At 41.6% G+C, this 11,883-nt stretch overlaps 1 protein-coding gene across 2 annotated transcripts; it reads left to right on the forward strand.

The window, feature by feature from the left end:
- Positions 1-1,319: 1,319 nt before the first annotated feature.
- On the forward strand, positions 1,320-11,522 carry TXNDC9 (thioredoxin domain containing 9). 2 transcript variants are annotated; one of them, XM_065829452.2, is made up of 5 exons: positions 1,320-1,426; positions 3,150-3,366; positions 5,443-5,561; positions 7,426-7,680; positions 10,015-11,522. In XM_065829452.2, exons 2-5 carry the CDS (start codon positions 3,178-3,180, stop codon positions 10,130-10,132), a joined length of 681 nt encoding a protein of 226 aa, XP_065685524.1. In that variant the 5' UTR covers positions 1,320-1,426; positions 3,150-3,177; the 3' UTR covers positions 10,133-11,522. The 2 variants fall into 2 exon arrangements, with proteins under 2 accessions (XP_065685524.1, XP_065685523.1); XM_065829451.2 differs by having other exon boundaries at positions 1,411-1,472.
- The last annotated feature ends 361 nt before the right edge of the window (positions 11,523-11,883 follow it).

Here is an 11,883-nt window from a genome sequence, read left to right on the forward strand (position 1 = left end):
AGAGTTTCTCAGTATACACAGCTTCTCCTTTTCCCTCCAGGAAGCCTTGCAGCACAAGAGCTGAAATGGTGTTGCACTTGCTCACAGGAGAGCCTGGATACTGCTGCTGTGGTGCAGGAGAAGACAGCCTAAGTTCACAGAAACACTGCACAGAAGTTAGACAGCAAACACCGCATATGCTATGGCAGAGGGTCTCTCAGTTGCAACCCCATCTCCTTCCAGACAGGTTTCTGAAGAGTAAAGCAAGAGGGAGCAGGAAAAACAGTGGTCTCAGGGCTCACAGACGTAACAGTATTTAATATGCTTTGAGAGCTGCACATTTTCTGTTGTTGTCATCGTATTACAGTAATTCCTTTTGCAGACAGAACAAGCACTGATCTCTTAATCTTTCAGCCTCAGGATCATCACCTCCACCTCGCTTCAGTCCCTAAAACCCTCACTTCCCACTCCTTTCTCCCTTTACACAGCTGCAACTCCTTATCAGCCGCTCCCACCCAGGCTCCCAGGGGGCTGCAGGCAAGTCCCAGAGTTTATCTTCCCGCCCCACCTTCTTCATCAGTACACTTCAGTACCAGGGAGTCAGGTTTCCAGGAAACGACAAGAACGCAGAACTTCTGGGTTTTTTAAAAAAAACCCCACACTTTAATATCCCATTATTTAAAACTGTGGATCTTCTACTGACACTTGCAAGAAGACCAAAGAGACGACAAGCCCCGAGCATCCGTCTTCTTAACGAGTCCACGCTTGGCCGCCCTTACCTCACAGCATCGCTCGAGGGGCCCAGCCCAGCCCCGCGGCTCCCGGCCGCTACGCCCCCCGCCGCGCCCCGACTCCCTGCCGGCCTCAGCCGAGAAGGGACTCCCCATAAAAGCGGCTGCAGCCACGGACCCCGCCGGTTGCCTTCACAACCGCACACTGAGGTGAGGGAAGAGGCCGGGACATCCCCCCTTGCGGCCAAGCCCCGCCCACAGCAACGCGGCGGCGGGAAACCAGCAGCCTCCAGCGGCCCCGCTGTCGCGCGCCGGGCGAGCCACGTCGCACCCCGAACGTAGCGGTTCGGCGAAGCTGGGGAAGAAAAGGTGGAGGAAGCCGCTGCGCATGCCGGGAGGAGCGCGGTTGCTAAGGCGGACGGGAGGCGGGTGGACAGCGCGTCCCGGCAGCAGCTGTTCCCGCGGGGCGGAGCCGCGGCGCGGAAGGGGCGCGGCCTTGGGCAAGCCCCTCCCTCCGTCCCCGCCCTCTTCGCCGCTGCCAGTAGGTGCAACGACACCGGCGCGGCGCGTGCGCGCGGGGCCCTGACCGCCTCTCAGGGACGCGCCCGCCGTCCCGACCAATAAACGCGTCGCGGGGGGAAGGCTTTGCGTGCGCGCGATACCGGCTCCGCCCAAGCTCTCGCGAGACGCTAGCGGGGCGCGGCGCGGCTAGCGGGGTAAGTTGGGAGCGGCGCGGGCGGCCGGGTGTGGCGTGACGGAGAGGTGAGTGGGGGCTGCGTGTTGGGGCTTCGGCCGCGTGCGGCAGTGCGGCCGGGGGAGAGTCAGGCTTTCCCTGGAGAGCTCGTCAGGAGCTGCGTGGGTGAGCGGGCGGCAGTTGTCTGAACAGCCGCGCGTGGCGCCTGCGCGGTGTCCCGCGGGGGCCGGTCTGCCTCGCCCTCTCCCGTCAGCCGGCGGCACCCCACGAGCCCACTGCGGTCGGGCTCTAGCGGGTGGTGTCGGTCGGGTCCCCAGCGCCTCTCCCTGGGAGAGTGAACGGGCCCTGGCCCAACCAGCGGTGCTGAGAGTCCTCTGGGGGCGGCCTCGGGCCCACTGTTGCGTAGGGCACGCTTGTTGGCACCCAGGCTTCCGCAGTGTGGGGGGCCGAGGGCCCTCCGGGGACCTCAGGCTGTTGTGTAGACTGGCTGGAGTTGGTTTTCCTTCGTGTTTGGTTGGAGGACAAGTCACAGCTTAGCAGGGCTTCCTCCTTCTCCTGAGCACCTAGTGTTCTCCAGCCTGCACTAGCAAGGCTCTTATTTCTTCTGGAAATACAAGAAAGGGAAATAGAAAGTTCTTATGGAGAGACTTTATAGTTATCTGCTTCAGGGAGAGTGACTCAAGACATTGTGCTGCAGATCAGAGGAGCTGTGACTGTTGCAGTAAGTATAACACTGCTGATGTTGCGTTGCACTTGGAGTGCTGCCGTGGTGTTGGTACTTTGCCCGTCACTATTTAAAATGTTTTCTTGCCTCTATATGTGTAAGGTGTTTACAAAGACAGTGGCTCCAGTAGTTTGACTATTTCAAAATACAGCCGAGAGTACGCTGGAGCTCAAACTCAGCACATCAGATTTGTGGCCTGCGGGTTAAGAATCTGGTTAGGGTGACTGTGCACTGTCTCTGCTTTTCAGCTATGGTTTGTTACAGTGGCAGGTTTTTGTAGTGTAAGTTTATTGGGGAGAGCAATCAATTATGTTGCCCAAGCTCTTCATGCACCTCAGTCATAGTACTTTGTGCCTTTTGTAGTGTTTGAATGGGGGAACTTTACAGAATTTTTTTTTAACTGTGTTTCTTCGCACAGCAATAAGGCAGATGGTGATTGTGGGCTTTTAAATCCTTTCACTGACTGCCATAGGGTGGTGTTTGCAATAGTAGTTTTCTTGTACTAATTGAAGCAGTGTATTGGCCTAATGTGTTTAATGTTGAGCACCTTGTCTTTCTTTTAGCTGAGGAGAGAGGAGTGTTAATTCAGTTTTAAATATGTTAATATTCATCAGGCATTTAAACTAGTGCTGGAAACTTATATACTACTTGTTGCTTAGGCTTACCTTACACCTCTTCCCAGCAGCCTGGAGCTTTCCAATTGCATCTTCTAGTTTTAGAGTATTTATTAAAGGTACACGGATCTGGCTCAAGATGAGTGTTCCTTTGGAACTGGTGAATTTTACTTCTTTATGTGACAAGTAATTTCAGGTTCCTGTGCACTTTAAACAGTGGGGTTTGTGCTGGAGAGAACAGGATTTAGCAGTGTCTTTGCCATCTGTGTTCATTGCAAAAGTAACTATCTCATGTTTGAATAGCATGGCATTTTGTTTCTCTACAGTGTGAACTGCAAGTAAGAGAGGTCAGGCCTTTAATTAAGTGTTTGTATAAATGTTAATTCAATGTATCACTATTTCCACAGCTCTGAAGAGATCACTTTCTAGTTAAAGATGGCTGCGGATACCTCCGTTGAAATACTTCAAAAAGTTTTGGAAAATGAAATACTGCAGACTGCCAAGGTTGTGGAGGAACATCTGGATGCTGAAATGCAGAAGCTTGACCAAATGGATGAAGATGAATTGGAATGCCTTAAACAGAGGAGGCTTGAGGCACTAAAAAAGTCCCAGCAGCAGAAACAAGTAATTCTTATAATAATATAGACTCTTGACTTGTAGAGTGTAACGGATGTTTTGGAAATCCTAGGGAAATTGTATATGTGAACTAAGTGTTTTGTGGTTATATGTGTTTGGGTTTTGTTTTTTGTTTTTGTTTTTTCTTCTTCCACACCTCCCTGTACTTACTAACTATACATTTTTTAGGAAAGCAAGTGTCTCTCCATGTGTGCATGTTTTATGGTTTTTAACAGGAGGAGAGAAGAACCTCTGATTTTTTTTTTTTTTTTTTTTTTTTTTTTTTTTTTTTTTTTTTTACAATAAGGATAGGATAAAGAGTCTTGTATAAAGATTTGAGTGTGTCCATATTCACTGAACATTGCTATCTGGAAGCATAAGCCTTGTAGGCAACCTAATAATAAATCTTTAGGCTCCTTAAGCTTCTGAATTCTGGAGATTGTTAGTTGTGGAATGTAAGTGATGCATGCTCTTCTGTTGAGGTATTTTGTAGAATAATGATACAGGGTCTTTCCTTGTTCCTGGGGTGGAATGATTTGTCCCACTTCTTCTAACCTAATGAAATGTTGTCTTTGTATGGTATGACTGCTCATTTCTTCTTGCAAGAAAGAAATCCTGCTTTAGCCCCTGATACCTCATGTGTAATTGTGGTCTTTATGTTCCTCAAAATATATCTTTGAACATAGTTCTCAGCAAAATTTTGGTTGCATATGGTGTGAGACCTTAATTGTGAGTAGGGAAGCCATAGATTTCTTAGATTACGCCATCTAAGCAAACCTAAACAAAGAAATAGACTGTGTTTGGGGTAGGTGACTGAGTTAAAAGCAGGTGCTCTGGCTGTGGTGGAACCCATAAAAGCTAATGCCCTGCTTTGAAACAGGAATGCAGTAAAATATTATGGCATAGTTGGGGTCCTGGAGGATAGGCAGTGAAAGCAGCTGCATTCTAAACACAGAATAAGAGAAAGTGGCATGCTATTTATGTGTCTTCGCAAGTTCCATTTATATTTGATTCTAGCATTTTCCTTTATCACAAGTCATAACACTTGTGTGTTCTTGGATGCAAACATGTGGTAGTTCACATGTGAAAACTTGTTCATGTCAGTTGATCTGAAGTCACTGTTCTCATGCATTTTCAAATGCAAATTTGAAGTAGGGTACTACTCAGCAAAAGGAGTAAGCTGCCACAGTATTCTAGAATAGGATTGTGCAGAAAGGAATTAGTGTGTACCCACTGATGAAAGTTGAGTCAGTTCTTGATTTGCGTGATGCTGACTTCTTCATGTGCTCATATTTCTATGCATTTTAAATGCGTACCATGTTCAGGAAATTCTTTGTTCTATCCTAATTTAGCATACAGCGTATTTTTGGTTTGCTTGGAAACCTTTTTTTTACTCAGCTAAGTCAAAACTGCAAGATCAAGAACAGTGATTTCCCCCCCCGCCTCCTCTCCACTGGAAACTGAAGTTTTTTATCAAGTTCTGTCATACTGCATAACTTCTAATCATTTAGCTTAGCCACTACTTGTTTTAATACCTACAGTTAACTTACAGCATTGTAGAAGCTGGGCTTTTTCTTAAATATATTTGTTGAAAATCTAGGTCAACTTTTCCTAAACTGTATTTGCACACTTAATCAGGTGGATTTTGAAGTTGCCTGTAAATTTTAACTTGTGGAATTCTGTTTTTCCATATATTTTATTACTAATGGTATGTATGTGTTTTCTGGAAGCCTGCCTCATATTAAGATACTTTCAGTGTTTATTTGAAAGATAAACATCATCTGTTGCAGGTGAGTTAGTAGACTTTTTTCTCCCTGATTTTTCCTAGAGGGAAAAGTTCTAAGAAATCCATTTCGATACATGTAATGACTTAAATCAGTTTTATACAAGAGTTCTTTGTACAAAAACATTTTAGGGAGAGTAGCCCAAGCTGTTGATTAATAGTTTTCATCTTCTATTACTGTATGAAATGAGTTTCTACCGCAGGGTCCGTCTTTTATTTTTCTTAAAATCTGTAGAGTTTGCACGACAGATGCAGGACTAACAAACTCCATACTAATTATTTCCTTTTATGCTTTCCTAAAGGAGTGGCTTTCAAAAGGACATGGAGAATACAGAGAAATTCCAAGTGAGAGAGACTTTTTCCAAGAAGTCAAAGAAAGTAAAAATGTGGTTTGCCATTTCTATAGAGATACAACGTTCAGGTATAGTAAATAAGCTATGCTTAATAAACCTTTTATTTATAGATGTCTACAAAACCAGACGTGTTCTTTTGTTCTTTCAAATCTTGCAAATGAATAGGCATTTTAAGAAGTATTAAAATTCCTTCACTTTCCAAATCTTGCTCCCTTCTCAAGACTTTTTTTTGCCCCATTCCAGTTAATCTGGACATGATTTGACAACTATTAATACTCTGTTACATAGCTGATTAGAATATAAACATATGACACCTCTGACAGTATTTGAGAGAGTACTGTGTTTCATTACTGATTTAGTTTGAGGGAGCCAGCTCTGTAAACGTAGTGACCATACAGGAGCAATATTTCTAAAGTTTCACCTTTATTCCAGACAGAGGTATTCTGGACAGTTCTGGCAAATGGAAATAAAAGTATAAACAAAAGCTTGTCTAGATATCTTCAGAATTTAACCTTTTACTTTGAAAGGATCTGTGCACACCAATTGCAGATGCTTTCCCTTTGCGCCTTTGCGATTATGTAACTTTTTTAGGGTGTGAGAGACCTAGATCTGAGAATATGTCCTGACTCAGAATAGGAACCTAAAATAAGATCTCCCACTTCCATGGAAGAATTTCAGGAGTTCTGGGTTGTAGGCTGTTCCTCACTGTGTCTGCCTCAGTATCTTCTGTTAAAATACTGTTGCAAGGTAGAGTAGTTTATTGAAGGAGAAGCCAGTTGTCCTGGTTTTGGTTTGCTGTTTTTTCCCCCCTCCCCCAAGGTGTTATGTTCTCTCTGATTCATAAAATGTAAACTAAAACAGCCTCAATATAAGAAATTGAAAGAGGTCAAATCTGGGTTATGCAGTGAGGTATCTGCATCCTATCTTCTATTATTTAAATGTTTAAGTTTCAGAAATATCTGAAGAAGTTGTATTTGACTAGTTTTTACTTGAAGATCTTGAAAGACTGTCTCTACAAATAAAGTCGCTTAGAACAGGTGTGGGTTGTTTGGTTCTTGTTTCTTGAAGCAATAGAGTTTGTAGAGTCAGACAGGAGGAGGAACTTTAGAGAATGTTCTTTGTAAAATGTGTTGTGCTGACAACCAGCTTGAAGCTAGTGTGTCAGGTTTACCAACAATATCAAGTTGCTTTCATCCTTACCCGTGCCTGCTTATTGGTCTGCTCAGCCCTCCTCTTGAGTTAAAGGACAGTCACACCACACAGTTCACACAGCTAAGCCAAAAAAGAAGACAGTCCAGAAAGTTGAGATTGTAGGTGACAAGTCCACGAATCTTTGCCATCAGACGAGTATTTTGAGCAGCTCATGTTACTGTCTGTTAGCTGAGAAACAATAATTGTATGCTCAGCCCTATTCCATTGCAACAGAAAAGTGAATTGTTCTTGCCTATAGCACTATTGGAGCAGTCTGTACAAATCACTTTTTGTTTTTCTCTGTACAGTGAGTTACTGCATCTCAGCTGTGGAGATAGTGACAAAAAAAAACCAACCCTCATTGTAGAGAAATTTTTCCAGCTGACAAACAGTGAAGCTAGAGCAGGAAGAATAAAAGTCAGAGGGAAATTTCATCAATAAATGCAGTCCTCAAGAAATGAGAGAGGCTTTCAGGTGTATGTGGGAGTAATTAGGAAGAAATAAGAGAAATGGATGGTGTAATTGTGTAATAAAGGTGCTCCAGATTGTTATTCTGCTAGCTATTAAATCAAGCTACCTTTGAAACAGTTTCTCTTGAAACTAAATTCTAAATTACAATGTCTTGTCTGAGTAATTAGCATGATAGAACTAGCTCTTCATTGTTCCTTTTAAACTGTCTCTAAAATACAGGTTCTTCAGCTTGTTAATTCTAACACTTTATATATTTTTTTTTTTCCAAAGGTGCCAAATAATGGACAAACATTTGACTGTATTGGCAAAAAAGCATGTTGAGACAAAATTCTTGAAACTGAATGCTGAAAAATCTCCTTTCTTGTGTGAGAGACTGCGCATCAAAGTACTTCCCACTCTAGCACTAGTAAAAGATGGAAAAACACAAGACTATATTGTGGGATTTACTGATCTCGGTAACACTGACGACTTCACTACAGAGACCTTAGAATGGAGATTAGGCTGTGCAGACATAATTAATTACAGGTAATTAATTGTTTTGTGATTGTTATTTCAAATACAGTGCAAGGAGAGCATGCTTGCAGACAGGAGAATCTGTAAAAATTTGTAACTTTGGCTGGTATGTTGTATGCTTAAGACACCTGGAAGTTTAATCCCATTATGCACTTGGGCAAGGGAGAGAAGAGAGTATCTATTTGGTAAAGTATTGAGACATTATCACAAGCATTACATTGTCCTTTTGTACAGTACAAAAGAGAATTCTTGCCATGAGGTGTATAGAGTAGCTACACTGCTTTGATATGGTCTCTGAGTCATGCATCTAATGTAATCCTTTCTGAATCAGCTATAGATGTTTATATATCAAAGTTGCAAGGTGGTAAAGTTGAACCATTTTTAGTTCACTTCAGAGAAAACTTGCCAATTCATCCTTAAGCTGCATCTTAGACCATAGCTGAATGTGCTTGTTTGTTATTTGTTTGTTTTTTTCTTTCCAATGAACAGTACAGACAGTGAAAAGTTGCAGAAGTGTGAATAAGTTCTTTGTGTAGCAGTACAATATAATCATAATAAAGTCTACATTTAAGACTGCAGGGTAGAAGGCAGTAGAAAATATAACTGTCACCACAGTAGCCTAACTACAAGAGAATTATTTACCAGAACTTTCTGCTTTGCGTTCCAGTGTGGCTAAAACATCATCTTTATCTTTTGAAGTTAATTTTGCTTGGAATATGTTTGGCTTTTTTTAAATATTATTTTAAACTTACTATATGAACTTATTTAATATCTACTTTCAAAATTTTGGCAAGAAGTCTTGTTGTATCTTAAAGAAAGTCCTGCTCAATTTAGCTTAGTAGCTGTTGAACTTCAGATGAAATGACTGAAATGGAAATATGTAATTCGAAAGAAGTGGTAATACCCACTTCCCAGTTCAGTAACAAGCACATATGCAGAGGAGTGTAAGGCAGCTTGGTTATATATTTTAGACAGCAACAGCCTTTTATGGGAGAAATCTTTCAGTGGAGTTGTATGAAGCTGCACTGAATTTGCTTAGTGTTAGTACATTGGCTTACAGCATAATACTACTATACATCATACTTGACTCTGCTGGTACTGTGTTCTGCTTTTAGCTCTTTGTGGAGCGAGAGAGTTTTTGGTTCTTTGTTCATTTTGCCAGATCCTGAGTTTGGTACCCTGGCTTTGCAAATTGAGCCACAATATCTGCACAGCCTGGGAGATCCATTCCAGGAGACATCCATTTATGTGCAAGCATTACACTTCCACACTGCTCTGAATTTAATGTCCCGCTCTATGGAGGTCTTGAAAAGGAGATAGTCTTACTCAGAGCCTAGAAACAGGGTTTTTTTTCCTTTCAACCTATGGGATAGCAGATGGTGAAAGGACATACTGTATTTAGGGAAAAACTGTTCAGGTCACATTGTTTGGCCAAAATCAGGATTTAAGTAATGTGTTGAGTTATTACTGACCTGTAATTAACTAGCAGTCAGTGAACTATGCATCTAGGATCAAGATCAGAAAAATGGTGTTTACAAAATCTTACTGCCTACAAATTTCTGAACAGCCTTCTGTAGCTAATTCCAGAAGGTTTTCGTTGCTTGCTCACTCATGCTTAAATGCAAACCCCTAGCAGGTCATGTCAGTGGAAGCATGCACACCCTCTTCTGTGCAAGGGGAGGAGATTCACCTCTCTGCATACCCCCCCTGTCGGAGATGTGGGTTCTCCATATGGATGGTCCAGTTTTATGTGAGCAACTGCTGTTCCCAACAGCCCATGAATGCCCGCACTGGTGAGAAAGGCCCCACAGAGTCACACACACACACTGAGGTGCAAGTCTCTCCACATTCCCTTAACTGGAGTGCACTGTCTGATGGGGAAGCTACTCTGTCTGGCCTAGGCAGAGATAGGACAAGGTGACTTCTGGCAGTGCAAAACCCAGTTTTGATTCGTCTGTTTCTACTCCGAAGTCTCTATTGGAAATTTTTTGTTTCTTTTGTACTTCTGGCTTTTAATTTGTTTTGAAAAGTCTCTCTGTAATTCCCTGGTTTAATCTGACAGATGGTTGTCTTTAGCATGATCAGTTTGCAGCAAACCCCTTCAGACAGTTTTTCTCTAGAGCTCCACTCACAAGTGCTGTTTATGCTCACATTCTACTCTTATCCGGGTCATTTTGCCCAGGATATGCTATGCTAGCAACACCACAGTGCTGCCTAGGGTGGCTTTACGGAGTAGGCGTTGTGTTTTCTTACAGTGTTTTTCTGGAGAAACAGGTAATTAGAGATACTACTTACTGTCTGCAGGAATACAGCTTTAATCAACATGTCTTTTCTCTTTTCCTGTAGTGGAAACTTGATGGACCCACCTTTTCAAAATCAAAAGAAATTTGGAACAACCTTTACAAAGTTGGATAAGAAGACCATCAGAGGAAAGAAATATGATTCAGATTCTGATGATGACTAGAACAGCTAAATGTATTTGTAAATCATCTTTTGTTTACGCTTGGTACATTTCTAAGAATGTTTTTTATGAAGCTTACTGCTTTTCATTACATCTCCACATAATGCTAATTTTTCTATACAGTTTTATACAACTGAGTCATAGCAAAAAAGGCTTAAATATTTTTTTCCTCTTTTGGAAGCCATTTGTAATTCAAAAATCTAAGTCCTAACAAAATAACATGGCAAATAATGAACTTTGTCTTGTATAAGCTTATGAAATGTTTTGAAGTAATTGTTAGAACAAACCGTACCAAGTCAGACCAAAGGTCCCTCTGGCCCAGCATCCAGTCTCAGTGGCCAAAAGCAGATGGACAAGGAAGAGTAAAAACAGGGTGATTAGATAGCAATGCTTCCCCACAATAAGCAGCCTGTGGCTTGGGGAGCTCTGTATCTAAGAGCATTCGCTGGTTAAAATTATGGAAGAAAAATAAAAAATATATTTAAATCCTCATAGCATCCGCATCACATGGCAAGGAGTCCACAGTTCAACTGTGTTGTGTGAAGAACTACTAATGGTTTTCCTTGAATCTGACAGTTGCAGGTTTTTTCTAATTTTATTTCTTTCTTTGACAGACACTTTTAAAAAATATTTTTGCTTATCAGTTCCTCTGCCAGTTGTCTTTTAAAATTTATTATTACTTACATTATCAGGAAAGCACCACAAAATTACTAGTAAAGGAATTGTGCATTTTAACAAATGATTGCTTATCTTATGGTGCCATATCATGACATTGAATAACTTAACTACATTGCACTATAAGTTGTAAAAACAGTCTAACTTCTGTGAAATATTAAATAGATGGTCAAGAGAAATGCCCTTTTACCATCTATGTATGCTGCATGTTAAAGCTGATACAGTGGGTAATAGCACATAGGAACAAGCATACGGAAGACAGACTTGTTCACAGGTTTGTATAATTACGTGGTTTTGAATGTGTGGATTTTATAGCAGATGCTTTGTACAAGAGAGTAGAATAGAGAGAAGTATTTGGGAGAAATGTTGATCCGTTAAGTTTAGATATAGAGCCGCATACTGTGTACTGTTCTTCAGTAATGGACAGAATTTTCAAGGGAGGTGTTCCTTGGAACACAATGTAAAATTTCTGGCTAGGTGAAGAGTTGGTGAGTTTTTGTTTTCAAAAAAAAAATTGCTGTGTGCTGAAGGACCCTTTTGAGGTGGTACTTTGAATCCAGTTGGTCCAAAAAGCAGTGAAATGGGTCTAGGCAGTCTTGTGGCCTTGTAGTGGAGAACACCTGTGATTGGGCCAGCCCAGCAATACATCTCTGTAAGTTTAAAAAATTATATTTTATTTCTGTTCGTGTACACTGAAATAAAATTATTTTAATTCTAATGTTGACTTTTGCATCCTTTTGAATAAGATGGTCTGGGTGCTGTGGGTTATTTTCTTTCTTTGAATGAGGTCCATCAGAAAGTTAACTGTGTTCTTTCTAGATATCTAGCAAACTACATACATTTTGGTCTAACATTAAGGCATCACTCTGAGAAGATAAATCAGCTTAAGATGTACACAGCTGCCTGTTAGTCTCCTAGAAGCATGAAGTAGACTTACTTTGAGTGGATCTCCTTTTTAATACACAAACTCTCTGAATGCACTAGAAAGTGCTCTTTTTATTTATTTTTTTCGTCCAGTTGCATGAAATTTAATTTAGGAAACCAATGTCCCCTTGGTAAGATCTCTATTCTTGATCTGC

This window comes from Patagioenas fasciata, chromosome 1 (assembly GCF_037038585.1).
Source record: "Patagioenas fasciata isolate bPatFas1 chromosome 1, bPatFas1.hap1, whole genome shotgun sequence".
NCBI classification, from domain to species: domain Eukaryota; kingdom Metazoa; phylum Chordata; class Aves; order Columbiformes; family Columbidae; genus Patagioenas; species Patagioenas fasciata.